This window comes from Geospiza fortis, unplaced genomic scaffold (assembly GCF_000277835.1).
Source record: "Geospiza fortis unplaced genomic scaffold, GeoFor_1.0 scaffold94, whole genome shotgun sequence".
In the NCBI taxonomy this organism is placed as follows: domain Eukaryota; kingdom Metazoa; phylum Chordata; class Aves; order Passeriformes; family Thraupidae; genus Geospiza; species Geospiza fortis.
The window spans coordinates 1,511,050-1,538,785 of NW_005054394.1; the positions used below are offsets into that span (position 1 = coordinate 1,511,050).

Genomic DNA, 27,736 nt, shown 5'->3' on the forward strand with positions numbered 1-27,736 from the left:
TGACACAGTAAAATTTGCAACCAGCCTCAGAAAGAACAATTTATGTTGTCTCAAAATGCAGGTATCATAGAATCAAAGAGTAATAGACTCAGAATGGTTTGGATTGACAGGGAACTTGGAGATGATCTAGTTCCAACCCCTCTGCCATGGGCAGGGTCACCTCCCACTCCCTGTCCAGCCTGGCCTCCAACACTCCCAGGGATGGGACATCCACAACTTTTCTGGGCAATCTGTTCCCATGTCTCACTACCCTCTGAATAAAGAATTTCTTCCTAACATCTAATCAAAGTCTCTCCTTTTTGAGTTTATAAACAACCCCCCTTGTCCTTTCCTTATCTGTCAAAAATCACTTGCTCTTTTTATAAGGCCCTTTCACCCCTCACTAACGGAAGCTTGAGCCTCTCTCTGAAAAGCAAGGAGCTAAATAATGAAAAAAAACATAGAATTGTAAACTTGTGTCTCTTGCTGCTCCCTTTTTTATTTTTTAATTATTGAAAAAACCCTAAATCCTACTGAAAGCAACTGAGCTTTAGTGAATTCTTATCCCAAACTCCCTTTTCATAACTGTCCTCTCCTCTTTCCTGAGGGTACTTGCTCCACTGTCAGCTCTGTGGAAGTTAAGGACATAGACAAGATCTACTAATGAATATTGCAACAGGCCATGAAAAGTCTAATCACCACTGAATTCAGATAGGAAGCTGCAGTTAAAATAGTTAGATAATTAGGATCTCACAGCTTGTTATGAATCAGCTCACAATTACAGCCCTTGATGCTAGAGATGCTCAAACAAATACAGAAATAGGGGTGTCTAAAATGTGGCCCTATAATTATGCAATATACACTAATCCCTCTTGTTTTAGTGCACTACACATAACCCTTCTGACAACATGCCTCAGGCCAGAAAAATTACACTGCATTTGCTAAGAGCTGCAAGAATGCACAACACAGTATGAGATGCATCTCACTGTTGTCACTCTAAATCAAAACCCATAAATAATTTTAAATATAGCTTTGTGAATGTACATAAATAATGAAGAGAGGAAAATAAATAAAGCATAGTTGACACAAAAATGAAACTAAAGCAGAATCTCATTCAATTCAATAGCAGCAATCTAATACTTATTCAGTTTTATATCCTTTTGAAATGAAAATGGTCAATAAAGAAAGTTAATTTAAACTCCCTACCTGACTTTATTGATGTGGGTTTATTACCCTTGTCATGCAGGGTAAAGAAAACTAATGCCTTTATTTCTGGTGTTTCTAGCTTCCAGTATCTTTTTTGGACAGCTATCTGTAATCCTTTTAGTTTGACAAATCACCACATTATTTGGGATATTTACATTTCAAATCAGTTCAATGTTTACATGCTTCTGCTTGGTTCCTATTAGATTGTTCCACAGGGAATAATCTCAAAATGTTAATTTACATCCCTCAAATTGATGAAACAGTGGGACAGCTGCCATCTGAATGAACGAAGTCACCACACTCAATTCTCTTTATTGGCTTCTGAAATCTTCTGAAGAGCAGCATCCAAGACCTCTTTTCTGTTTGAGAGTCAGCTGAAAAGCATCTGTCTGCTTATCCTTCATTAAAGAATGCCAGCAAGGAGCTGAAGCCACACACAGCTGGCACATTAAATCAAGTCAGTACCTGCATAAATATTCTTTATTAACTAAATCTGTCTCTCGCAAAAGCCAATGGGACTTTCACCACTATGTTTTCATAAGAAGCTCAACATCTCTAAATTCCAAATGTTCTTAATTTACATATCCAAGGACCATCCAAATACATGGAAGTATTCATTACAAATGGGTCTCTCTTAGAGGAATCTCCTCTCAAAATAAGAAAGTATTTTTAAATTTGAAATAAATGAATTCAAGCCATTGAGGAAAACATACTTCTTTCCTTTCCTGAAAAGGAATAAGAAAAAATATTTGCAGTAAGATGCTAAAGCCTTTTCCTTACTCTAGAGCTCATTTTGTGAAATACTGTTATATCTTCAATTTTACTTGAAGTCAGCAGGAGTTCCAGGTCCATTGTGCTCAAAATAGTTTTGCTGGGCCTGTCCCCAAATCCTCAGTGGAATCTCTCTCTTTATTTCAGATTGAATGCTGCTTTTCAGTTCACCATGAAGCAGAAAAGTTAATCACAGAGATCTTTCAGATTTCCAAAACCTTACACTAGGCTGCAGATGCTCCTATTTGTATCATAAAATATTAGTACGAAAATATACAAAATATCTGCAGAAAGGATTAAAGTGAAAGCATTTTAGATCACAGAGAGCACCTGGATATGTGATGTGTCAGCTTACACTGGTGCCCATAAGCTTTGTTCAGCATCATTTGAATAATTTCAACTCTTTCTCAGGTCTGGTTTACATACAGTTATATTGTGTGAAAAAGACACACAGAAAACTCTGTAATTTGATCATTTGAATCTCTATAATGAGCTACAAAACAAAGACAATCTGGTGCATAATGGTTTTGGAATAATAAGAGGCTTGAGTATGAAAGAGTTGCTTTGCATAAAATAAAAACAGCAAGGGGACAAACAAATCTCCATACTGTTGATGAAGATTTTTAAAAAGTTACAGCAATTGGCTGGTTGAATATATCCCAACATAGGGACTGTGGCTGGACATGGCACTCATCTGGCAAAATGCTGGGTCACCCCACCTCCTTTTGAGGCAGAATGGCAACACTGCCATTGTTTTAGGAGCTCTAAGAGGACAGTGATCTTGACTGAGATTTTATCTGTACATTACAGAGATGAGAACTCCTCAAAGGCTGAGGAAACAAAGGCCTCAGCCCCATTTGCCCCATTTAAAACTTTCCATTGCTGTTACTGCCTCAGGAAGCATCAGACTGCTCTGTGTTCTAAAGCAACAACAAAATTGACAATCAACATGTACATAACTGCCTGTACTGGCAAATTTTCTAGATTACCACCAGCACCCATCATCACATCAGGACCAATCCAAGCAGACTGAAATACAAGGTGTGCTGCTGAAGCACAATGCTCAGCAGCCTCTGATGTGACAGCCATGCTAATAATAGGTATTTACTTTTGAAGATGTGCTATGCTATAAAATTCTTTTCTGTGATCTGCTTTGAGCTGATGTATAATCTTTGCTCTGCCTTCCTACTGCTGTCACTTTGAAGAAAGTGACTTACCATGGTAGGTTTTTACTGGAGCCTGAAGAGATCACAGAATAAAAGGATAAAAGCAACTAAAATAAAGGGTGACACAAATGGAAATCCAATATTTTCTGGTTATCTTCTGATAGAGATCTGTTTAGTTATTGCAATAGCTGATATACTTATTCTCCAGAACACATTATGTCTAAGTTTAAAAAAGGTTACTATCCTTTTCAGAAACAGATTTAACCTTTCACTTCAGTCTACGGAAGTAGTAAAAACATCAGTTCTCTCTCATCTTTCTGAGTGGATGGAAAAGAAAGAGAATTCAGCAGCCAACTACTGCACTTTATTGTTAATATTTATGTAGCTTTGGATCAGGACCTGGATTGTATCAGCTATGCTACATGAAAAGAGAAGTTCATGCCCCAAAGGCCTTATAATTTCAGTATCATTTCAGCATAAAACAAGACAAAGCAAGCAGACCTAGAAAAGGGGAGGTGAGAGAGTAAAACATAAATGAGACAGTGGTAGTTCAGTGTGCCAGGCACTGGTGTCAATATACAACAGCCTATTCACAGATAATTGCTGCCATCATATTCTTGACAAGTAATTGAGAGAAGACGATCAGGTACAAATTGCTCCTCATTAAAAATCCACACAACTAAGCACAATATGGAAGAAGGCATTAGAAGTTTGTTTGAAAAAAGTAATAAGTAACTAAATCTTCATGGACTGAGCAAAGGTAGAGACAAAATCTTTACAGCTAATGAGAAATGGTACTCTAAGCTGGAAAGGAGTAAAAAATCCAGGAAAGGAAAACAAGATTTTGTTTGATGTGGCATAAAAAGGAACATCAAGTAAACAGGATAAGAGAAGGCAATGAGAAGAAGAGGAAAGTAATCTTTGAGGTTTTTTTCTGAAAGAATACAAAAGGGATAAAACATAAGCTCTGAATGTCAGAAAAAAGATTATCAGAGCTAACTGAAGCATAAAACAATGATGGCTTGGGCAACCATTGTAGCTAAAAGATTGAAATGGGAAACCATAGAGGAGTCATCATTCAGAACAAATTGGCACCATTTAGGTATTCACTGCAGGCAGGGCCCAAGAATGTTCCTGAGGAGGAAATCAGCTCTCTGACTTGAAAAATAGAAAAGACATCCCACAGAGTTGAGAAATAAAGTGGGCTTCTGATGAACAACTGTGCAGAAAGGCTGATATAATCACCTTGGTGGTTAATAATAATGATTAGTGATTAACACAAACTTCTCAGCCATCTTCAGAGAGAGCTATAAGTGATGGTTCTAGAGCACACAAACCCAGTGCAGTATCACAGGCCTAAGAAAAAACCAAATTACCAGCAAATTTGTCCATCACTATCTAAATGAGGAAAACCCTGAAAAAGAGATAACATGCAACCAAATTTAACTGGTTACTACAGTGCATACCAATGTAAACCTTTGGTTTGCAATCCAAAATTCTACTGCTCTGTAGCAGTAATTTGATGAAAAATTTGATGCTTTCTACTCTTTGCATCAAAGAGATCTGATAAAAGAAATAAACTGCATTTATGAAAAAAATAAATTAATTAAATCAGGTAGCATCTTGCTGCCATTGAACATTCCTTCTAACAAACACTAGAAATGGAAGAGCAACTAGAAGAGAAACTAGAGCTGATGGACACAGACCAAGAAGAGAAAACACTTCTGATGTTCTGGTCAATGCACTGAGGGATTCAGGAACTAAGCTTTTAAGGATACTCTTCACATATTGTGAAACCAAGAATATGCACTTTGAATATTGTTTCCTTGGAGAGTTACTTACAGCACTACACACTGAAAGAATCTCCTCTGCAAAAAATAACATATGAGGGTTGTTCATTTATGAGGCTGATATTTCCTCACAAGAAACTCAGTATTTAAATCAAACACATGTTTAACTTGGAACAAACTTTTTAATGGAACAATTAATATCCTTGTCTGATGTACATTCTATCTGAAAGAAACAACTAAACATCAAGGCAGTTTGTAGTGAAACACTATCTCTATTCTAGTTAACACACAGACTTTGTGTGAAAAACCAATCTTTGAGCACAGGCCTGCAGAGACTGTAAATCAAGGGGGGGTGATACTGGCCTGACTGCTCATGCTTGGCATGTAAGCCAGGAAAATAGTCCACCCCTATAAATAATGGATTGAACAGCCTCTTCTAGTAAAATAAACAAAAAAACCAAATGAATCAATCTCCACCCTAAGGCACAAGGACAAAAGTACATCTGTAACAGGACACAGAGAGCGGAATGCGCAGAAAGGGAAGTGTTCTGTTTTACCCCTCCAGTCCCTTCACCTTCCCATGTGCTCTTCCCACCAAACTCCTTTCTCCCCAGTCTCTTGCCTGTATTTACCATCCACTATGAAGAGCATTCCTGGCTTTTCTATGCATTTATTAGCCTCTTTCCTAGCTGTTCTTCAAACTCAGCACTCTTTTCTCTCTCCTTTTCCCCATCTTTCTACCTTTTTCACTTTTAAGCAGAGCAGAACAACTCAAATGTCCTGCTATGAAGAAATATCTTCATCAGCTCTTTGACAGAGAGATCCAGAGTGGATCCCTAGTAACTGAACAAGGATGGACTTCTCCTGCCACGCTGTGATCAAACCTTCAAAGGGGATTTTTGCCAGTCTCAGATCATGTTGGTAAAACTTCACATTACTAATTTTTTTCCCTCAGGCATTTGATGAGATATTTATATTACATTCCTTAGCAGCTGCATATTTCCAGAGCTCACACAACTGGATTTATCCCAAATTAGAAAAAATTAACTTTGATAACAGATTAGTATACTGACTCACAGGCAAAATTAAGAGAAAATAATTTCAGGCTCCAGACAAAACCTTGGAAAGGTCTCATACACGTGACTCTAACAGAGCCAGCAATGATTCCTATTTACCAAAGATAATCCAAGCTAAGCAGGGCTAACTTTGCATTTTGGTGTTTAAAATCGCAAGCTGAATCCCAATTCTGGCTGGAATTGGTTACTGTTATGTTGTCAAAGCCTTTTCTTTAATATAATCATTCGTATAAACAAGAAATAAAAAGTTTCCTAAGTCAGAATTGAAATTTTGTTCTTGACATGTAATTCAGGAGCTGTGAAGGACAATCTGATCTTGACTTCACCTCCAATATAATGTGTATTTATAATTTAGTGTACTTGCAGTAAAACTACAAGCAGAACAATAATTTAACAGAAGAACCCCTCAAACATGGTATCCTTTATCTCCTGTGACCTAGTAGAAAACAAATTTAAAATTACACCATTTAGACCTAATTAATACACCAGATATCTTCCAAGATGCTGAAAAGGACTTAGGGATAAATACAGAGTTTGTTTCTGGAGGCAAAATTCTTGCATTAACCTGAAGTTCTACAAGCACAGCACACTGAAGGTATGTGAGCACACAGGTTAGGGAAAGGCTAAAGCACGAGCATAGCAGCATTACTGAGAGACACAGCTGGATTTATACAAGATTTTAAGGATAAAGTGTAAATGGGAATTTTATGAGTTAAAAGTAAGGACAAGGACAGCTGTGGGAGAAATAAATTTCCAGGGAGGAAAGAGGAGACAAAAATAGAACACTATAGTGTAACATTCACAGCAAAAAGAAAAAAATCCCTTTGAAACATTCTAGTAGTTTAGAATGAGAAGAAATTTCTTGGTGCAAATAAGAGAAATATGAAGGAAACTTGCAAGGGCTAGCTAAAAATGAGACTTGAAAGTAAGAACTGATTTAAGAAATGGGTAATGTATGTCCTTAGAGAAAAAGAAAAAAACAAACAGCATAAAAATCAGGACAATTACAATAAATGTTGTTAAGGAAAGAAAAAATGGACCCAAGCTGCTAAGCAAGGACTCTGTGAGGCCATTAAAGAGCAGGAGTGGAAATTCAGTGACAGATGATGTTGATAGATTGCTGACACCCTGAATGAATTCTTTGTCTCACAATCCACAAGAGAAGCTGAAGGTCACAGAAGAAAGTGTGGAATACATTTTCCAGTAGGAAAGTGAAATATGAACATATCTAAAGGTCACTTCAAGGTTAACAATTAGGAACCTATGATAATTAAAACCCAATCAAGTCATAGCTACAAATAAGGGATATCCCACAGAAAGCAATTCAGCATTGAAGAAAAAACCTGACAGTTTCTAATAGGGGAATATTAAAGTCAAGCTAATAACATTTAAAGACTTCTTTCCCTCAGATTAAAATTGGGTGTGCCTGAAACTCTGGAGCAATTTTCTGGTTGGAAGACAAGAGCTGTAAAGTAACTACAGCTGTATAACAGACCAGACTATGACAAAAAAACAATTTCTATAGAAAAATAAAAGAAAAAAGGAAAGAGAAAAACAAAAAGAAAAATTTTAAAAATGTAGAAGATTCCAAAGGGAGGGGGTAGGGGACATAAAAAGAAAATTAACAAAGAGATTCTGTGCTCTGAGAATTCAATATTTCATTTAATACAGGAGTGGTGCTTGTAAGAGTTTGATATCACTGAGAGTCACTGATGTATACAGGGAAAAAGAAGTGATTAAGGCTTAGCAGTCTGCAAACTCAAAAGGCTAGAAATATGGATTGAAAAGTGAAGAAGAAAATTAATTTGGAATAGAAATATTTACTTAGAAAAAGTTACCAGTAAATTCAGTGTCCAACAAAGAAGTCAATAGATTTTATGATGACTCAGATATTGATCAGAGTTAATACCTGTATATTTAAAGTTTAACACTCAGATATCAAAACATTCTCTAGGCAGCTCTCCTTCAGCAGCCACTTACTCCTATACCTTTAGTACAACAGCCTCAAAAGATGAGCTTCTTTAGGGAAGAACTAATTTCAATAATATTGACAAACACCAATTACTAATACTGCATTCAACTCCTAAACAGGTAATCTCTAAAGCACAGCATGCATGTTGATAGTGGCTGTACTATAAAAGGTTTTTTGAAACTTGCACATAATTGGACCACACTGTCTCTGAGTGACTAAATTTAGCTTTCAAGTTTGGGTATGTTACTCTACAAAAAAGCCCTAAACTCTTACATACTTTCTACTCAAAATACCTGTTAAGTATTACAAAAGAAATCTGAAAATGCTCTGGCTTCAAATTCTGCCTTGTTTTTGTGACATTTGGGCAGTAAGCTTAGGAATTATCCAAGTACTTCACAGACCATGAACTTCACATTTTGTGGAGCTCTCATGAACTCAATGTTCAAAACACTACAAAAAATGCTGAACTCAAAAGTTAGTTTCAGCACTCAGAATAATCAGTTCTGGTCCATTTAAATAAAAAGAGTTACTTAAACTCTTTGAGAAGTTAAAATTTCACATGTACCTTCCTTCCCTCACCTGTCAACCACTGAGTGCAGAGACCCCAGTGAATCAGTGGGGAAAGGGATAAGCAAAGAGCTGTGCTGAAAGAGAAGGAATGAGCAGAGTTTAAAGAACACTGAGAGGAGAATGAAAAATGGAAATTAGCAGACACCTGTGAGGAGGAAATACTGAGCAAAAGCCTTGATGTTTGAACCCAACAGGCACCTCAAATTGAAAATTATTTCCTTTTGCTTGCTGCATCAAGGACCACCTGAATCTTTTAGATGACAATGGCATTAAGTGTCTGCACAAAATATAAGTACGTAATTTTACAAAGCCTGAAAACACCTGCTATAAAAAAGCTGTATTTTCACACACATATCTACATACAGATATAGGTGTATTTATTCATTCAAAAACTATAAAAACTATAAAACATACAATACTATATACATTTTTAGATCTATAAAGATATATGTGTATATATATAAACATGTACATGCTTGGGCATTTAAACACCCATACACACAACACCCAGTGAAAAATCAGGAAAAGTTCTCTATGAGTCTGGACTGATCATTTAAAATTTTTCTCTTGCTAAGTAACACCCATTTCACAGTGAATATATGAAAATTGAATGTGGCTGGTTTAGAGAAAAAAGGAGCTCTTACCTGCTTCACCACTGTCACCGTGCCAGGTGCCATGGTAACGACAGAAGCCACTGCAGTGGCATCGTGGGACTCTGAACCCAACTCAATGATCTGCTGCAGGATGTTTACAGCTGCTGGATCCAGTCTTTCACCTTATCAAAAAGACAGCAGCCACAAGATCATCACAGGAGAACCGTTCTGAAGCTATGAGAATCAAACAGCACAGCCCTGACTTGCAGTGCTGTTGGTTCAGTTCAAAAAGCTCAATAATGTGACATTTTAGTAACAGATCTATGGCAGGGAAGTATTCACAAAACAAATGTGCCCAGGGAATGCATGAATCAGCAAGTGCAGTCACACTGACCACTTCTGTGCCTATTTGAAAGAGATCTAAAATACACTGAATAAAGAAACACAGCCACAAGTCATAGCAGGAACTGCAAATTAGGAAGTTGCAAGACATTACAAATCCAAATGTGTATTTACCAGACATTCACCTTACACAGAACCTGCCTGTATACCTATAACCATAACAGCCATTTGGTATTTTAGAAACCTGTGTTTACCCTCTGTCTGGTCCTCTGCAATACCCCTCAACCTAAATGAAGAAGTTTTATCACTAACCTGCTGAAGGAAAAGGGTAATTGTTTGGGAAAACTCATACTGATCACTTTATAAACACTGGATCAGAACATGTCTGTCCTTTTATAAAAATTCTCTGGTGTGCGCAGCCGTGCCAAAGGAAAGGGATGTTTACAAAAAATCCCAAATAAAATAGTTGTACTCTCACTTTTCACAAGGTGCGAAAGACCTGAATGCAGAAAAATGGTTTTTGTTATGCAGGAATACAAATTCCCACCAATGGCCCACCATTCCTACATGCCCACTGTCAGCATGAGGGAGATGTCAGACAGGGAAAGAAACTGTCAGGGCCATGTAAAGCTGCCTTATATTTGCTTTAATCACTGTCAGAAATAGAAAAAAAAGATAGAAAATAGAATAAATATAACTTCCTAACTTAAGCTCTTTTAAACTGAGGTTGGTACTGTGATCATATTACTAGTCTAGGTCAGATAATTTAATTTCAAATAGAAAGTAGTTATATTTTGTTATTTGTGTAAGAAACAAGTGTACCTGAGTACTGAAAAAGGTTTGCTTGCTTTGGGTTTTTTTAACTATAAAAGTGCCTTTAGACAGGATACTACTGTTTTTATACTAAGAGGGAATATGCTGGAAGAGTACCTGAAGTTGGATGCTCTTAAAAGAAGATTACTCAAAAAATTATAGCTTCATGCTTAAAATAAAGACTACAGTACATTCCATGAAAATATTTATTTTAGTTTAGATATGAAGAAGTTTAAAAAAAGTTCTCCAGAAGTTTTCACTTATTCAGAATCTCAACTCATTAAAAGTAATATACAGAAACTGGCAGTAATGTAATTTAATTGCAACACGCTTGGAAAATCCATAAAAACTGAGAGTTTTTGACATATATCTGCATTGTGAACTATAAAGACTATGATGATAAACAATTGTAAAATGCTGTCTTCTCATAACCAGGGCATTTATTTATATGTATTTAAAAAAATTTTAAAAAAACCACCTAAGAACACCTACATTATCTCTAGTGTTTTTACACTCTCAGAAATCTGGGCATTTTTTTCGTTTCTCCTGGCTTTTGTTATTTATCACTTGGCAGACATTATCTAATACTACTCTTTTCCTTCTCAATCTGATACAGAATAGCTCACTTAGTTTTGTGTACCACCAAAATTGAGATTGTTAGCGCTGTCTTGGGAACCTGGTAAATGAGCTATTCCACCATGTCACTCCTGCAGTCTTGCTGACTAAAGCCAGAGAGGGAGAAAAATAATAGCCAGAGAATTGTCATTAGATACACACCATCTACTCTGCGAAGATAGCTAATTTCACAGCATATTTAATAATATAGGCAGGAAATTCCACACAGCTAATAATAAAGTACAAAACAGGCATTGATAAGTATTAATGACTTTAGGATATAGGAATTCATAATGAATTATAATTTCTCATTTATACTTAAAGAAAATATAACCCCCCAGAAGTAAGTTCTGGATTACTTATTTCATATTTTTTAATAGGAGATTACAGGAACTCATATATTGCCCAATACACTCAAAAGAATTGGGTATTTTGGAATAAAAGGTGTGTTTGTGTTCCAACCTAAGAAAAAGGTAACTTACTGTTCTCAGAAGTGTATCTGAGGTTCTGTAATGCAGCCACAGCAGCTTGAGTGCCTTGGACATCTTCTCCAGCCTCTGTGATATGGAGATACTGAGTGGATGCTTCTTCAGAAACCTCAGCAGTTAACTTGGAAACAAAATCCAGCCAAGGCATGAATAATCTCATTTCAGTGATTTAACAGCAATAAGGAATGAGTTTGGACAACAAATTCTGTAACAAGAGCTATACTGGGTGAAACAGAATTCAAGAAGAGTGTTACATGGGAGACAGGATAATCATTCCACAGTGTTCTGGATTCTACTTCAAAAGTTGCTTTAAGGATGCAAAGTTATCTTGACCTTATTTTTGTTGCACAGTTATCTTAAAACTAACAACAGACTTGTACTGTACCAGGGTTTAGCAAAGGTCTTTTGAGCAAAATTAATTTATAATGCAGAACTGCTAAAACACCTCAGAAGCTTGAAAAAAATGGCATTTTGCTTCAGAAAAGTTATTCTTTCCACAAACTACTTTTTTTTCAAGACAAGCTGTCAATATATATTTCTGTTCTGATGGGATTCTTTCTTTACAGCCAATTCAGCAACAGAGTCATTCTTGCACCCAGGATGTCCCCTTATTTTTCCAGCTTTGGGCAGCTACAGGGAAAGTGTACAGAGAATCATTTGGAATATGGATAAAAGACTTTGAAGGGTTACATTTTAAAATGCTTGTCCTACTTTGAACAGCTGTCCAAACAGAACCTACTCCAGTGTTTTTCAAAGACTTATCCTTCCGTGTGTGGATACTCAGTAACTGTTAGACAAGACCTGCAGGTCAGCTCTTCTTCCAAATCAGGCAATAGATTTGTGAGGGGGGCCGGACTGAAATTTAGCAAAAGAGGCCTCAAACTGTGGGGGTCAGCCAGCTGCAGTTGACTGCTGGCTTTTTCCTCTCACTGGGTATCAAAATCAGCCTGCTTGGGCAGTGGAACACACTCCACTGGCCAACCATAATTTTTTAATGAAAGTGTCTAAATCTGTGGTTTTCCCATCAATACTGCATCTCCAGGATTGAAGCTGAAAACACAGAACATATCATTGAAGACTTACTCTGCATAACATTATAATTTTTTCAGCTGGTCAATTAAAAAATTCAGTTTTCTAGATTGTAGCCTTCTCTGGACCAAGATAGAGCTTTTTTCTGCAGCTTTGCTCATCTTACAGTTAACACCAGTGAATATTCAGCATATTACAAAATGCAGTAAGTTTTTCAATTTCACTATTTTTTTAAAGCTTTCACTCTTTCTGCTGCAAACAGAGGACTAGAATCCTAAAATGCAAAAATAAGCATTTACAAGGTTGTTAACCCTACCATATATTCAAATTTAACTAGTAAGGCATGCATTCAAGCAAAGATAAGATCCCATGACCTTCTGATCTTATATGAAGTCAGAACCACATTTTTTCATACTTTTTATTTTTATCCTTACTTTTCTCCCCAGAATTTTAAAAAATCTTAGGGTCAAAGCCATTGTTATTTTGATTTACCTCCCATTTGGTCTCCCCATCATTCTCCACCAACTTCATTCCATGCTTGTTTTTAAGATGTCTGTTGAACTCCCATTTTGTACCGTACACAAAGCTGCAAACAGGACACTTAATGCCACCTACAAGAAAATACAAATAAATTCTTTGAGTTATTTTCATATAAATTCTTTTTCAACACAGGAACAATCTACTTAATTTGACCCCATGTCAATCAAGCCATGTAACTGTAAAATGTTTTCTTTTAGCCATTTGAAATATGTTAATATTTAACATACACATCAGTGCCATACTTCAGCAGTATTTTTTAAATGTGTCTTCTCTAATACAGCTGTTCTAATTTTCTCAAGTTTCAAAACAAACATTGTTTTTTTTTTACATTATCAAAGTAAACTAGGAAGCATTTACAATGTAATATTCTCTTTACCCAAATATCTTTGCTCTTGAGTTTTATGTTAACATGCAAACTGTAAATAAATTTTCTGTCTACAAAATGATGCATAGCAAGAAGTTAGCACAATGTTTAATGTGTGAGTGTGCAGCATTACAGGTAAAAATCTAAGCATAATAAAATCATGAGAATCCAATTTTTTATATGAGATTAAAGAGCTTTTACTTCCTTTGCTTATGAAAGTCGTTTGGTCAAATGTCAGATCTCACTTGCTTGTAATTATGCAAATAAGTATTTCTTTTTTTCCCCCCTCTATTGACTAAAGAGAACAAGAACAACCTGCATGTGATAAATTGTTGCATTAGGTGGCCAGAACTCACTGTAACAAATCTAATAGCAGGAACTGTGCTACCACAAGCCTGACTCCACATCATTTTCCAAGGAATCAAACACATCAAACACACCCACAGAAGCTGGATATAAGCCAAGACCTGGTTGCACAGTCCTTTATGAGCAAGGCAATTAGGAAAAAAAAACCCATTTTACATTAATGGGAAGCTACCATATGGTAACCAGGTGAAAAGAAACAAAATTTTTATTTTGATAAAACAGAAGGTAACTACATCCAGCCTCTAGGGTAATTTCATCGACACTTATTGTTACTACACTAACCCTCTTCCTTGCTAAATCTTTACCAAACTTCACTGTTAGAATATTCCATCTCTAAGCAAAACTGAAGCATTTTTACTAAGGGAAACTCAAAAAGATCACATTAGAATAGATAAGATAATATTATCAGTTACAGAAAATGAAATTACACATTAATTTCATACCAAGCTGTAGTATTAGGAAAAAACACATTGCTGTGGAGCAGTGAACACTTTTCTGCATTAGTTTGATATCAAAATTATTGTAACCACACACCAGCTAAATTAAATCTTTAACTTTTGCCATTATGAGTTTAATTAAATAAGATGTAATAGAGGCATAGAATAAAAAAAATGGTAATATATAACTCCATATCAGTGACTTGATATGGAAGCTCAGAAAAATTAATTTCTAGATAATTTTTTAGAATAATGGGTAACATAGAGTGTCTATGAATTACATATCTTTACTACTTTCAATAACAAAACTGATATTTGCAACAAAATACTGCAGGCAGGTCTTACATAGCTCCACAACTTTCTTCCATTGACATGTGCTCTTTTTAATTTATTGACCTAAAATCTCCACAAGACCATTCTCATTTCTGTATAGAGACAGCATGTGATGAGAGCTGTAAAACAGAACACTGAGGCCACAACTGGATCCTCATCTATGGCTTGCATAAGCAGCTGCACAAACACAAACCAAAATCTGTCTCTCAGACATGTAAACAAAATGTTTATGGATGGGAGGGAGTATCAGTGAGGAGAAAAGAAACAAATTTGGGAAAAATTGTATGTGACTCACCCAGCATAAAGCAAATGCAACTATAAAATAAGCCATCAAATGAGCACATAGACAGGGCCTTGCAGAAAAACTTGTGGGTAATGCATAATATTCTTGCCACCTTTACAGAATATATCAAATTCTTATGCTGTTTGTTTTCCTTTATTACTTTATAATACTAAAATAAATGTCAGATCATAGACTTCTACTTAAACAAAGAAACACACACACTCCCTGAAAAATCCCAAGCATTTCCCTGATCCTGGGTGATTCCAAGTTCTAACCACAAGCCCAGAAATACTGCTGTCTATCCTTGGCAATGCAGTTACTCCAATGAACACAGTCCCTCTTCTATGAATCATTCATTTATTTATAAGCTCATTCTAGGAATCTTGGGTACAGTCCAGCAGTCTACATTCATATAAATATTTCCAATTAAGTTTATTTGCAGTGCCTGCAATGCAGTCAAAAACCAACTGAGAGTAGAGGAGATGAGCAAGTGTGAGGCAATTCACTCTGGGCTCAGTAAGTAGCTTAGAAAAAGTAGAATACAATACAAATAGATATAGACAGCTTTTATTAGATATTAATCTTTGTTACTTTCCCCTCTCAATTTCTTTCAAGCCTTTTTGCTTGCTGGTAGTCTCTCCTTTTCCTTTTCATCTATAGTCCCTTCATTTCAAAGGATTTGTTTAATATCAAGCCTGAAAGGTCTTTTTCCTTTATATGAATACATGAATAATTTTCCAAAATTGCTTTTCAGATCTATGAATACAGTAATTGAAACTAAATAGAAGCTTGTCAGACAGCAAGGTGCAACTTCTGGCCCAAGCAGCTCAGAAACCCACAGAATCATCCAAAGATTTGGGTTGGAAGGGACCTTAAAGATCATCTTGTTCCATCCCTGTGCCAACTGGCAGGGACACCTTCCACCAGACCAAGCTGCTCAGGGCCCCATCCAACCTGGCCTTGAACACTTCCAGGCATGGGGCATCCACAATTTATCTGGGTAATTTGTTCCAGTACCTCACAGTAAAGAATTTATTTCTAACATCTATTACCTTGTATGACCATATAGGACAAATATGACTTGTCATACTGCAGAATGTGTCCACAGTAATCTGTTTGTGCTGTGTGAACCAAATACAGAAAACACTCTGATTTCCAAATCGGGAAAACTTTCATTAACTTCAATAGGATTCATGTTTATCACTTCCAAATGCAAATGTCTCCCACCAGGAACAATTCTCCCCCCAGTGAGATACCAACACAGTGAGAAAAATTGATGTTTCTATAGCATGATAAGGAATCTCTGGCCTTATTTGGAGCCCAGGTGCAAGATACATCTGATGCATCACAGAACAGGAAATTGAGTTGGCAAAGGAAGCTGCATGTGGGGAATCACACCTATTAATATAGCTTTCTTCATTACAGAGCCCTGAGAAGAGACACTGACTTCATAGCTCCTACATGGATTTGATGCCTCATTACTACTCTAAAATGCCTGACTTTTCCACAGGTGAATGTGGAAAACGGGCACAGCACTACTGTCAGCACAGGAAATATAAATGCTGTGTAAGGAGAGGAAGAGAAAGAAGGATACAAACACAGAGATGGAAAGAACAGAAAAGGCTGTTTCAGTTGTGAGAGACCTACAAGGACCACCCAGTCCAACTGCCTGACCAGTTCAGGGGTGACCAAAAGCTAAAACTGCTGTTAAGGACATCGCCCAAATGCCCCTTAAACACTGACAGCCTTCAGGCATTGATCACCTCTCTGGGAAGCCTCTTCCACTGTTTGACCACCCCCTCAGTAAAGAAATGCTTTCTAATGTCCAGTCTAAACCTCCCAGGCACAGTTTTGAACCATTCCAACATGTTCTATCACTGGATCCCAAGGAGAAGAGCTCAGCACCTCCCTCTCCCTTTCCCCCCTCAGGAAGCTGTCAGAGAGCAATGAGGTCACCCCTGAGCCTCCTCCAAAGCAGGCAAGCCCAGAGCCCTCAGGTGCTCCTCACAGGACATCACTTCCAGCCCCACCACCATCTTTGTTACCCTCTGGATACAGTCATGAACCTTCACATCCTCACCTGGTGATCCCAGCCCTGAGCACAGCAGGATAATCCTCTCTTTTCCCTGCTGCTCGTGCTGTGTTTAATGGCTTAATGCAGCCCAGGATGGGATTTGCCCTCTGGGCTGCCAGGGCTCACTGCTGGCTCCTGGAGAGCTGCTGCCACCCAGATCCCTGTCTGCAGGGCTGATGTCCCCGCTCAGACTGGTGCCAGGCATTGCTCCACCCTGGGGGCAGAAGCTGACATTTGACCTTGTTAAATTTCATCCTGTCCAGTGTTCCAGTGTGGTGGGAAAAGGATATCCACCACAGGAAAAAGTGAAAGACTCTTCTCTCTCATCTCCATTTTAAGGCTATTCTTGCATCTCAACAACTTTACAGTTCTTTTGTTTCAGTGGAAAAGAATTACCTTCAGAGATGCATTTATCTGGTTCCCAAAGGGGAAGGAAAGCCTAATCAGTGTAAGATTAATTTTCTTTGTTCCAAACATTGCAAGTATGATCCCTAATTTATACTAGGAGAATTCATTCTCTCATATCTATTCTTAAAAGTAGCTACAGACAAATAATTCCTTGCAGTGCTCAGATATTTGGAAAGTTAAACAAAGCTCCCCATAGTGAAGAGTTTTCCCTTCATCTGGGCGACTACAAAATAGAGGCTCTGAGTACTGACCAAGCAAATATTACTTCTTTAAAACAACTGCAGGTTCCCCATGGACTTGTATGCCTGTGAAAATAATCATAAAATGATACTATATATTCCTACTCTGTTATAGATATTTACTTTGAAAATTATTTGGCTGGGGATTTTTTTTGACAAAAGGAAACAACGAAATGTTATATAAAACCAACACAGACTCAGATTACTTATTGTAGTTATACATTTCCCTCTTATAGAGCAAGTTTGAAGGGAGAGTCTCCAAATGAGTTATCTTTCTCTGTGTCATGATTTCAGTATTTTAACAAGGATTAATGCCTTCAATAGACAAATGTTATGTGTTAGACTAATGATTTGAAATAGCATTTAGAAACAATGTAACCTTAGAAGAATTACATTTAATTCATTATCTAATACAACAGCATTATTTTGCTCTCTATTCCCTTCAACAAAATCAGAAACTGAAGATTCCAAAAGATGAAACTGTTGGTAGCGTCTACTAAAAAACAGGGAAAACACTTTCTAAAATTATAACAAAGAAGGAAACTTAATTTTACCAAGAATTAAAATATTTTCCACACAATTTAATACTTAATCTGGCTTTCTCCTCTTCTTGCTCAATATTCCTCACACCAGGCACTAGAACTGAAGGAGCTTTACACCCATAAATGTACCTGACTGTATAATCAGTTGTTTGCTTTGGTTCATCTACCCAGTGTGCAACAGCAAAGCTACTTATGGGAGTCAGACTAATCCTAAATTAGACTGTGGTGATTTCTGTTATACTACTAATAAATTCCTGGCTTACTTACATAGACAAGGTGTGCTTCCTTTGCCCATAAACAACATTCTGAGCATAACAATTCCTAAGCTGTTTTACTTGTACTCTCTTTTCTCCCCAGATTTTTTTAGTGGGGGAATAATTTGCTGCCATTTACTCTTCAGTCTCTTTCCTTATGTTTGCTCAATTTTACCTTGAGTTCAACCTTGCAGAATTGTCACAGAAATTTATGAGCAGAATGGTAGAAATTTATCATTCATTTCAACATGCAGTGATAGTTGACTTACAAAAAGAGACAAAGAAGTGTAAATGATAAATGTATGCAACAACATATAGCACAGTCAAGGTCAAACAAAACGTTGGTTCCCACACCCTTAAAAACCAAGAACAAAGGACACTGAATGAAGGGTAAAAGGTGGCCATTTCAGAATTACTAAAAAGGAATAATGATTTAACATATAGCACCCAATAAACTGAAGAGCACACACTGCACAAAAGTTTAGTTTCACACCAAATTTGCTTCAGCAAAAAAACCCCAAACCAACAAATCTTATTTGGTGGAGATGTACCTTGTTGGATAAGAGCTTCAGCTGCAGGCTCCCCAGAGCCTGCATTGACATACTCTTCATTGGGATGCTTCCTGTTGTAATGCCTCTTCAGGGACCCCGATATATTGCAGGAATAGTGGCAGTGTGCACAGCGGAAGGGCTGGGGGCAAAAAGGAAAATGTTGGACTGTACTTCCTCACCTCTCCAGGATACTGGTCTAAGCTGCAGTGTTTTGATCCCAAGAAACCATGCTCATTTCTGGCTTGGGCATCTCTCAAGGGAACTCTCGAAAATTCAAAATAAATTGAAACTGTAACTAAAAATTACCTAAATTTGGTAATTTTTATTATGTGCAAAACAACAAATACTCTCACTATTATAAGATTATTACCCAGTTGTTGTAATTCAGTACATTGTGTGTTTTTATAATTGATGATAATAGGTCTGACCTTGTGGAGACTCTCTACTATGAAATGTCCCAGCTGCTGTGAGCTTTGGTCTGACAAAGGGCAGCAAGACAACTAAAATAACTGAAAGTACAACATGATTGTACAGCCAATCTAATTTAACAGGTTTCCTTTCCTTTCCTTTCCTTTCCTTTCCTTTCCTTTCCTTTCCTTTCCTTTCCTTTCCTTTCCTTTCCTTTCCTTTCCTTTCCTTTCCTTTCCTTTCCTTTTTTTTCCTTTCCTTTCCTTTCCTTTCCTTTCCTTTCCTTTCCTTTCCTTTCCTTTTTTACTTTTCCCTTTTAACTTTTTCCCTTTTTACTTTTCCCTTTTCTTTCACCTTTCCCTGGCATTTGCATTTCTCTGACCATTTGGTGAGCTGACTGGCAACTAAATTAATTAATTTTTTAAGAATACATCTCTCTTCAACTGACAGAGAGACAAATTCCTAAAGAAAAAAAAATTAGGAAAGCAAACATTTGAGCCTAAAGTTAACCTTTGATAATAACTTTCTGACTGAGATGTATCACAGTTATAGGGAGCTTGACACAAGCATTAGCTTCTGGTAAAAGCAGGCAGATGTTGACTGAAGTCCTCAGGGAAAAGTCAAGTACCTCAGAATAGGATGGAAAATGTTTCATGCACAGCAGTCCCACCTAAAGCTCCTCAGCAGAAAATGGTTGGTACAGAAATGTTCATCCAGGAGCTGAATTTAAAGCAGGGAAATGTCTGCAGTCAGGGTACATTGATTAGAACACTCTCCTAAGCTCACTGCTCATGATCTTCCTTCAGGTTCCAAATAGCAAAAATAAGGAAGAAAAGTGATGTTCAGACTCCCTTAACCTTATGCTTCAGAGGGTACTGCAAAATTCAGCTACTCAATATTTCAGAGATGGGTACTCTCCTTCTATTGCTGAAACTGTCATTTTTTAAAGAAAATAATGCAGACAGACTGCTGTGCTCTTGTAGCACTCACTTGTGTAAGTCATGCATGTTCCCTGCTATTGGATAGCAGGCTTGCAAATTCATGGAGCTGGGAAATATGATGGATTAAAGGATCATTAGGTCACATAAGTAGTGACATTTCTCTGAGCCTGATAAGCATGAAAACAACTGTCCTAGAAGGAGGCAAACATCTTTTAACTCCTCTAAACAAATACTCCTGATTGATCTAATCCAGTGTTCAGTTCTCTTGACAATGTCCTGAATTTCCACACTTATATGTAGGCAGATCCCAAGGTCAGAACCAGCTGCATTTCAAGAACTGCACTGTGAGTGCATTCATCACTTTAGCCATCAAAAAAGGAAAATTATGTATTTTCATTTACAAAAAAAATATTTTAAAAAATGCAAGTTTGGAGCAAAACCACATGCTTAAGACAGAAAAATTGTTTTTTCAAAATGTAAAATCTCTTTAGATAACTTGCTTTGTCTTGCAAAGCTTAAACCATCATTGAAAAGACTGCTTGCCTTGCTGCTTTATAGTACTTGTTAAGAATGATCTGTTAGATAATGAAAGATGTTACATATGAAAATAGTATCATGTTTTCAATAAGAAATATGTTCACTGTTAAGATAAAGCCTCACATTAAAAACAACATTTTCTTAAATAAAAAATACTGTATTTTCTGGAAAAGGAACCAGTATAATTCCTATTTACTGAATATAACATTTCACAATACATTACATTAGGACCTATCACATGGAGAACCAATGTGAAATTTAGAAATAAAAACATACTACCATTTATTAAAATAAACTGTATCTCTAATCTAAATACTTCACAGAAACATGAACAATTTTCAGAACTCTTTCCAATGCATGTTTCAGATAAATGGGGTCTTTTAAAATTAATTCTCTTCCATTTTCTTTAAGTATATGAACTCATCTGTAGTACAAGAAACTGGCAAATTTCAGGGAAAATTTAGGTGGGCAATGAACAGTGATAGAAGGGATTTGCTTTCATACCTCCCTGGGACATTTTAAGGTATATATTAGATTCACTCACTCAAGGACTGATAATCAAACCAAATAAATTTGTTTCATATTGCAAAATACAGACATTTTTGTCAATTAAAACTAGTAATTACAAATTGGCCATGAACAAAATAACCCTATCTCAAAAGTCTGAATACAAAGTCAAAATTTCCAAAATATTAAAATGTTTATATACTGTCAATTGTCATCAAACAAGAAAATGTGCCAGTTTTATTACTGTTATCTAAAGTTCTGTGTATTTCCTAATCACTTCAAGCATGTTTTATATGTGTTCTTACCTTGAAAGAGACATGTTGTTCCATATGACGTAGGAGCTGTGGTTTCTGGGCAGCTGTATAGTCACATACTGTGCATTTAAACTGCTTTCCTGCAATGGGAATAGCAAATGGAATAATTTTTTTCTATTTAACTTCAGAAAACTACTGATTCTGTTTCCTTATTAAGATAAATTCTCAAATGCTAAGAATGAACAATGAACAATAAGAGAAGCCTGGCACTTGGTCTGCAAAGGGAGGAAAAAAGGCTCGAGTGCAATCTTTAAATTATAAGCATTAAATGCTCTGGATTCTCCTGGGATAGTCACTTGGGAAAAAAGAAAAAGAATTGTTATGGTGCACCCTAAATGGAAGAAGGAAATCCATTATTTATAACTGCAAGCACAGCTATTTGCTGTTTGTAAAGCACACTTGGAAATCCTTAAAACACAAATGTTTGATCTTGTTCACATGGGTTTAGTTATTTCTGTTCCAGGCACTGAATTGCTATGATTCAAATACATTTTCCCCTCAAAGCAGTCTCTCTCATTAATCTATTTTTTTCCTTTATGATTTAAATGAACACAATTTCCTTCCTTTTATTCTCTGGGTTTCACACTCTCTTTCTCCTTATTTTGCCTCTAAGATTCTATCAGTCCTGCTACCTGCAGCCAAATTACAAAGTGCATTAAATACTGAAGGACTTCATTCCTGAATTAAATGTGCTCAGCTGGCAAATTGTATTTGAATGATGTGGAAAAAGGATGCTAAAAACTATTCCAAAAGTAAAAGAATCAAAAGGTAAAGTAGAAGTAGAATAGATAAAGTTCTGTATTATCACAAAGAGATGGAGTTTCTTAGATTCCAGATGCTGATGAAAAAGGTAAAAGCATTTTTGTGAAAGTTTCTATAAAACACAGCTAAGAAGCACCTTCTGGTATATAAATAAAATAATGAAAATCAGGCTTTCTGGTTTACTTCTACCCACAAGCAGTAATGACCCTGGACTACAGAACTGCTTGTTATCATGTCACTCTTGAGAAGTCTGTCTTCTGGAAAAGAATAAATCAGACACAAAACTACTTTATATTCCACGACTTAAACTGACCTCGCAGGGCTCCAATATTTGAACAAAGATTGCTTGGATTCGTAAGTCAGGAAGACAAGACTCATAAACAGTGAAACAGCTTTCAAATTCACTTATTTGTGAAATAACTGAAGAACACTAGATGGGTGCTGCTAAGAACTTCTGCAGTGCTGTCACTACAGCAAGGGACACTGGGCAAAGAGAAACTGTCACTCAGAATGCTGAATGTCCCCTGACAAACCACATTCCTGGTGACAAATGTCCTTTTTCACAAGAGTTTGAAATGCATGAAAAGTTTGCTGGGGCGGACTTAGTGAGGAAAATTATTTAAGACTCCACAGACAGCAAGATCCTGCTTCCACTGGAGACAGTGGCAAAACTCAACTTCCAAAGGTACTGGGAATTTCCTGGAACAGTTCTGGAAGTGTGAAAAGCAAAGCAAAAGAGCCTAAGTCTTGGATTTATTTGTACCAGTCAAAAATGGAGGTTTACCAAAAAGGAAAACATGGTTTGGGTTGGAAGGGACCTTAAAGGTCATCTTGTTCCAGCCCCCATCACCCTGTTATGGTTGGGACACTTTCCACTAGAAGTCACTGGAGTTATTCCAGAAGATGATGAGTTTGAAGCCAGATAAAGAAGGCTCCTGGCAATAACAATGCCTCTAGAGCCAAGGTTTCAGCCTGACCTAGCAGTAACTTATAAAAGCACACAGTTCCTCATGTGGATTTGAATGTTTAAAGCTAACTTCACACTTTTAAACCCAATCCAGACATGGTTAGATCCTGCTCAACTATAGTGCTGTTCTTAACAACACTAAATTCCAAAGCAGCCTCAGATGAACTGCAGTAATGACTTATACACACATAGATTTGTTCAAGAAATCCAAGTAGCACACAGGTGAAAACAAATTCAACTTTCATTGCTGAATTTCCCTATTTGATCACGCCAGACGGTGAAAACAAAACAGAAAGGTTTTGAAATGAAACCCCATGAAGTGATTTTTTTTTTACAGGGCCATAGAAAGATACCTTTTTATTTTTCTTTATAGACTGATCATGCTTGAAATTTTATTTTCTTTTAAATAAAACAACTTGCCTCCTTCTCCTAGGAAGAAATCAGCTGAGGTTTGCATTTGGTAAGTAAAATCTTGATTCTCACATATGAAGCTTAGATGCATATGCCAGACCTACTTGGTACTGATCAAGTTACTTCAAAATACTGGAAAGTACTTTTTGAATAACAAGTGATTTACCAACACACAGCATTTCTGCAATAATTTGGTAATAAAACAATAACTATAATCTTCCTGTAGGATGTAGCATATCAGTGTAAAAAGGATTGTTTCTTCCACTTGAACACACATACATAAGCATTAAAAAATATCTCTGACACAGAAACTTCAAATATATTCTAAAAATGTAACAGAGCATTGTGTGCTTTCTCTGAAGATGTAATTTGAAAAAAAAGAATCTAAATTAAATGGTCAATAAAAAGTGGAATGAGGTTTCACACAATTGCATGAGTAACAAAGATCAAGCTATTAAGTCATAATGAAGATCTGTATAACTTATTCTGCTAAATAATTTACTTCAGTATGATAATCACAGAATAATAAAGTACTGCTGTGCTCTAAACTTTGATATAAAATGGGATACTTTTCTGGATGTGCACCTTGCTTTTTTCAGTTATCATCACAGAAATGATAAAATTGCAGGGCAAATGAGGTGCTGAGTGTGAGACTGTAGAGAGCAAGTGCCCAGGTTTGCCACTGACTGATTAGACACCAGGATCCTAATAATATTCTCATAGAATAAAACAGTGAGAGACTTAGCAGTAAGAGACAGAACTATTGGCAATTTCAAATTTCTATCAAAATAAACAATCCTCTATTAGAACAAGGAAGGCATACAAAGCCAATATGAATTTCAGAGAAACTTAATATTTCAGAGACAGCTGTCTTTCACAGAAATTAATTTCACAAATTTTTGAATTATTTCCCAAATGGTGTCTCCTGGGAATAAAAAAAATCTGCAAATCACACTTAAGTGGTCAACTGAAAAGAATTTGTTAATAAGGCCTGTGGTACAGCCAATATTTATTGTCCTAAAATAGATTTAATAAATAGATAATAGGTTAAATGCACTTACCATCAGCAGTATGAAGGAGTTTATGGCTCTTCAAAGTGCCTTTTGATTTGAATTTTTTCCCACACATGTCACAAAGGTGGGTTTTCTCCGTGCTGTGACGATTCATGTGAGCTTTCAAGTTGCTCTTGCTGCGAGTGGCGTACTCACAGAGGGAACATTTGAACGGTTTCACGCCTAAAAATGAAAAAAATATACCATGAAACAACCAGGCTGTGCCTTTCCAGGCTGGACGTTTGCCTGAAAGAAATTTCAGATCATGTGAGCAACATGGACAAAGGGAAACACTTCAAAATTTGGATCTCTACAAATAAGAAATTTCATCTACAGCTTCTGTGTAGATGATGCTGAGCTCATGACAGCATCACTTAACTTGCTAAGAGAAAAGAGGAGTTCTTTCACAATTGAATATTGCCCTACTGAAGCCAGGTACTGAGTTTGGCCAAGAAAATACTGATATTTGGGCCTTGCTATGCCTACCCTCCATTTAGAAGTAAAATCCAGGCTGCCTATGTTTATGCCAAGCTTGTGTATATGTCTCCCTCCAGAAGTCTTCAGGTAACTCCCATTCTCTGTTTACTACAACCAACAGTGAGGAAACCTGTTGTAAGGAGGACTGCTTCATTAGGCAGTTAACATGAAAGCAGAAGTTAAATGTGCAAGCTGTGTTTTATGGTTAATTAGTGTCAGATTTGCTAATGGTTCAGGCAGATACAAGCACTTAAAACTTCACTTCCCTCAAATTGTCCAAAGCACATAGAGAAATACCCAGTGGGTCATCTAACAGAAGGTTTATAAGAACAAAGTAAATCCTTCAAAGAAAAGCTGAATAAATCTGAATTGGCAGAGTAGTTCAACAGTTTCATGAGGGTCTGCACATTTTAGATTGATACTCGTGACCTTAAAATTAGATTTACAAGCATGAAGAATTACAGTCTGCTTTAAGCAGACTTGATTGCACACTTTGATTTGGGAAGAAATTTCTATTCAGCTCTTTCTCGTGCCAGGTTGATGGCATGGGCTCCCAGCTCCAGTCAGAATAATAGAATTTTGTCTATGGAATACACAAGGAATTTCTCTAATGTACATTCTGCCCTACCTAAGCTCCTTAAGGCCACTAGAGAGGAGCCCTGCTCTGCTACACAGGCAGGAAAGCTCTCAGAGCATTCAAACAAACATGCTGAACTACCTGTATGGGAACACTGGAAACAAGATACCAGTTTGAGAGCACCAAATCCCATTATCCCCTTCATGCAGAGGGATGGCTAAAGAACCTGAAATCACAGGCAATCTGTTCCACAGATTACTAATGGGACTAAAGGCCATGTAAGCTGTCTTCAACCTTTAATTAAAATACACAGACTGGGCAGACAGAGGATTTCACTGTCTAAAGATTTTAAATTCAAGGCACTTTTAACCCATGTGTTGCTATATTACTGGAATTTCTCCCTAAAAATGTCATAAATATGATGAGCATTATCTTAGGGGATTTGATCACTGTCTGTGTCAAAGGCAGCTAGCTGCCATGCTCTGCAGGATTTAATTAAAATATTCACAGAATTTTATGTATACATCAAAGCAACTGGATTTCAATTGGTGTACTAACAGATCTCCAGACCAAGGATTTTTGGACAAATGTAAAAGGAGCAGCAGAGACTCATAAGAAGATGCAGAAAATTACTTATTTCAAAATACTGAGCATGTATTTAATTCACTCCTCCTTACTCACATAGAATATTTTATAGACGTTTATGAATGTGTTCTGGAAAAAAATTGCATTAGAATTTTAATAATTTTTATAAAACATTTAAACTGTCTGTTAATGTTCTGAGTGTGAAGTTCCACATGTGATCCAGAATCCATTAAACTGATTAATTAACCTCCAATGTAGCTTAAAGTTTTGCATTTGAGGATAGAAATAAACTTGAATCTGTTTTTTTTTTATGTCAGCAAAGCTTCAGTGGAATATGAACTCATTATATGCCCAAAAGCTTAAAAGCAGAGTTTTACCTTCATGAGCCCAAATATGACGTTGAAGGTCTGATCCATTCTTCATAAAATAAAAATCACAGTGGGGACATTTCACAGCTCGTTTTCCAATAAGTCCTTTCAGCTGAACTCTTCTGCCAAGAATCTCAGAAATTGTAGTCATTGAAACCTCTGAGAAAAATGCAAAAGGTAGTAAGAACCAGAAGGACATGAGGCAATTTATTTTGTAAGTAATATTGAAGTGCTAGATCCTGATTCAGTCCAACTTTTTAAAAGCTGTAATTCCCCTACACCCACTCAAAACTGACTTGAGCAAAGAGCACAAGGACTTTTATTTCTTTTAGGCCTTCTAGGATGCTCTGTCCTTTCTCTCCTGATGTGTGAACTCACTGTCCTCACTGCCTGTTTAAAAAAAAATCAAAAATAATATTTTAAATATAAAAAACTCGGTTGGGCCACTGGCACAAAAGATCATTTTATTACTGTGACCCTTCCCCACAAGTTAAACTGGCAATTTTTTCTTCAATATTTTCAAAAGCTTTATGCATGATTTCACCCCAGATTTCCAGATGTCAAGGATCTGAAGACAATTCACTTCAGCCACAGCTACAATGGTCAGAATTCTGATAATCAGGCACTTTAAAGGGAAAACCAGGCTCAGGGAATAAATGTGAGTGGAAGGGACCTCTAAGGTCACCTACTCCAAGCAGAGCCAACTTTACAGCTCCATTTTCAAAGTTACATCAAGTTGCCTGGGGTCATATCCAGTCCTGTCCTGAACATATCCAAGGATGCAGATTCTACAGCCTCTCTTGGCCCATTGCAGTGTTTAACCATCTTTACAGTCAAAACTGTTTTCCCTAGTTCTAGTCAGAATCTTGTTTCAACTGACATCCCTTCACTGTACAGCTCCAAGAAAAACCTCCCTCTGTCTTCTTTTTAATTAGATTGCTGAAGACAGCAATTAAGATTCCTCTCCTGGCCTTTTTTTATTCAAGTTAGACACACTCAATTCTGTGTATTTCCTTCATATGAGATAAT

At 36.7% G+C, this 27,736-nt stretch overlaps 1 protein-coding gene across 1 annotated transcript in view; it reads right to left on the bottom strand.

The window, feature by feature from the left end:
- Window positions 1-27,736, bottom strand: part of ZFAT (zinc finger and AT-hook domain containing) — a 66,984-nt gene that overhangs the window by 3,071 nt on the left and 36,177 nt on the right. Inside the window, exons 8-14 of the mRNA XM_005425715.3 lie at window positions 26,717-26,866; window positions 24,710-24,883; window positions 21,500-21,588; window positions 18,802-18,940; window positions 12,903-13,021; window positions 11,376-11,502; window positions 9,175-9,305 (exon numbers count right to left, since the gene is read on the bottom strand). Of these exons, the coding sequence (XP_005425772.1) occupies window positions 9,175-9,305; window positions 11,376-11,502; window positions 12,903-13,021; window positions 18,802-18,940; window positions 21,500-21,588; window positions 24,710-24,883; window positions 26,717-26,866 (929 nt within the window). The remainder of the gene's footprint in view (window positions 1-9,174; window positions 9,306-11,375; window positions 11,503-12,902; window positions 13,022-18,801; window positions 18,941-21,499; window positions 21,589-24,709; window positions 24,884-26,716; window positions 26,867-27,736) is intronic.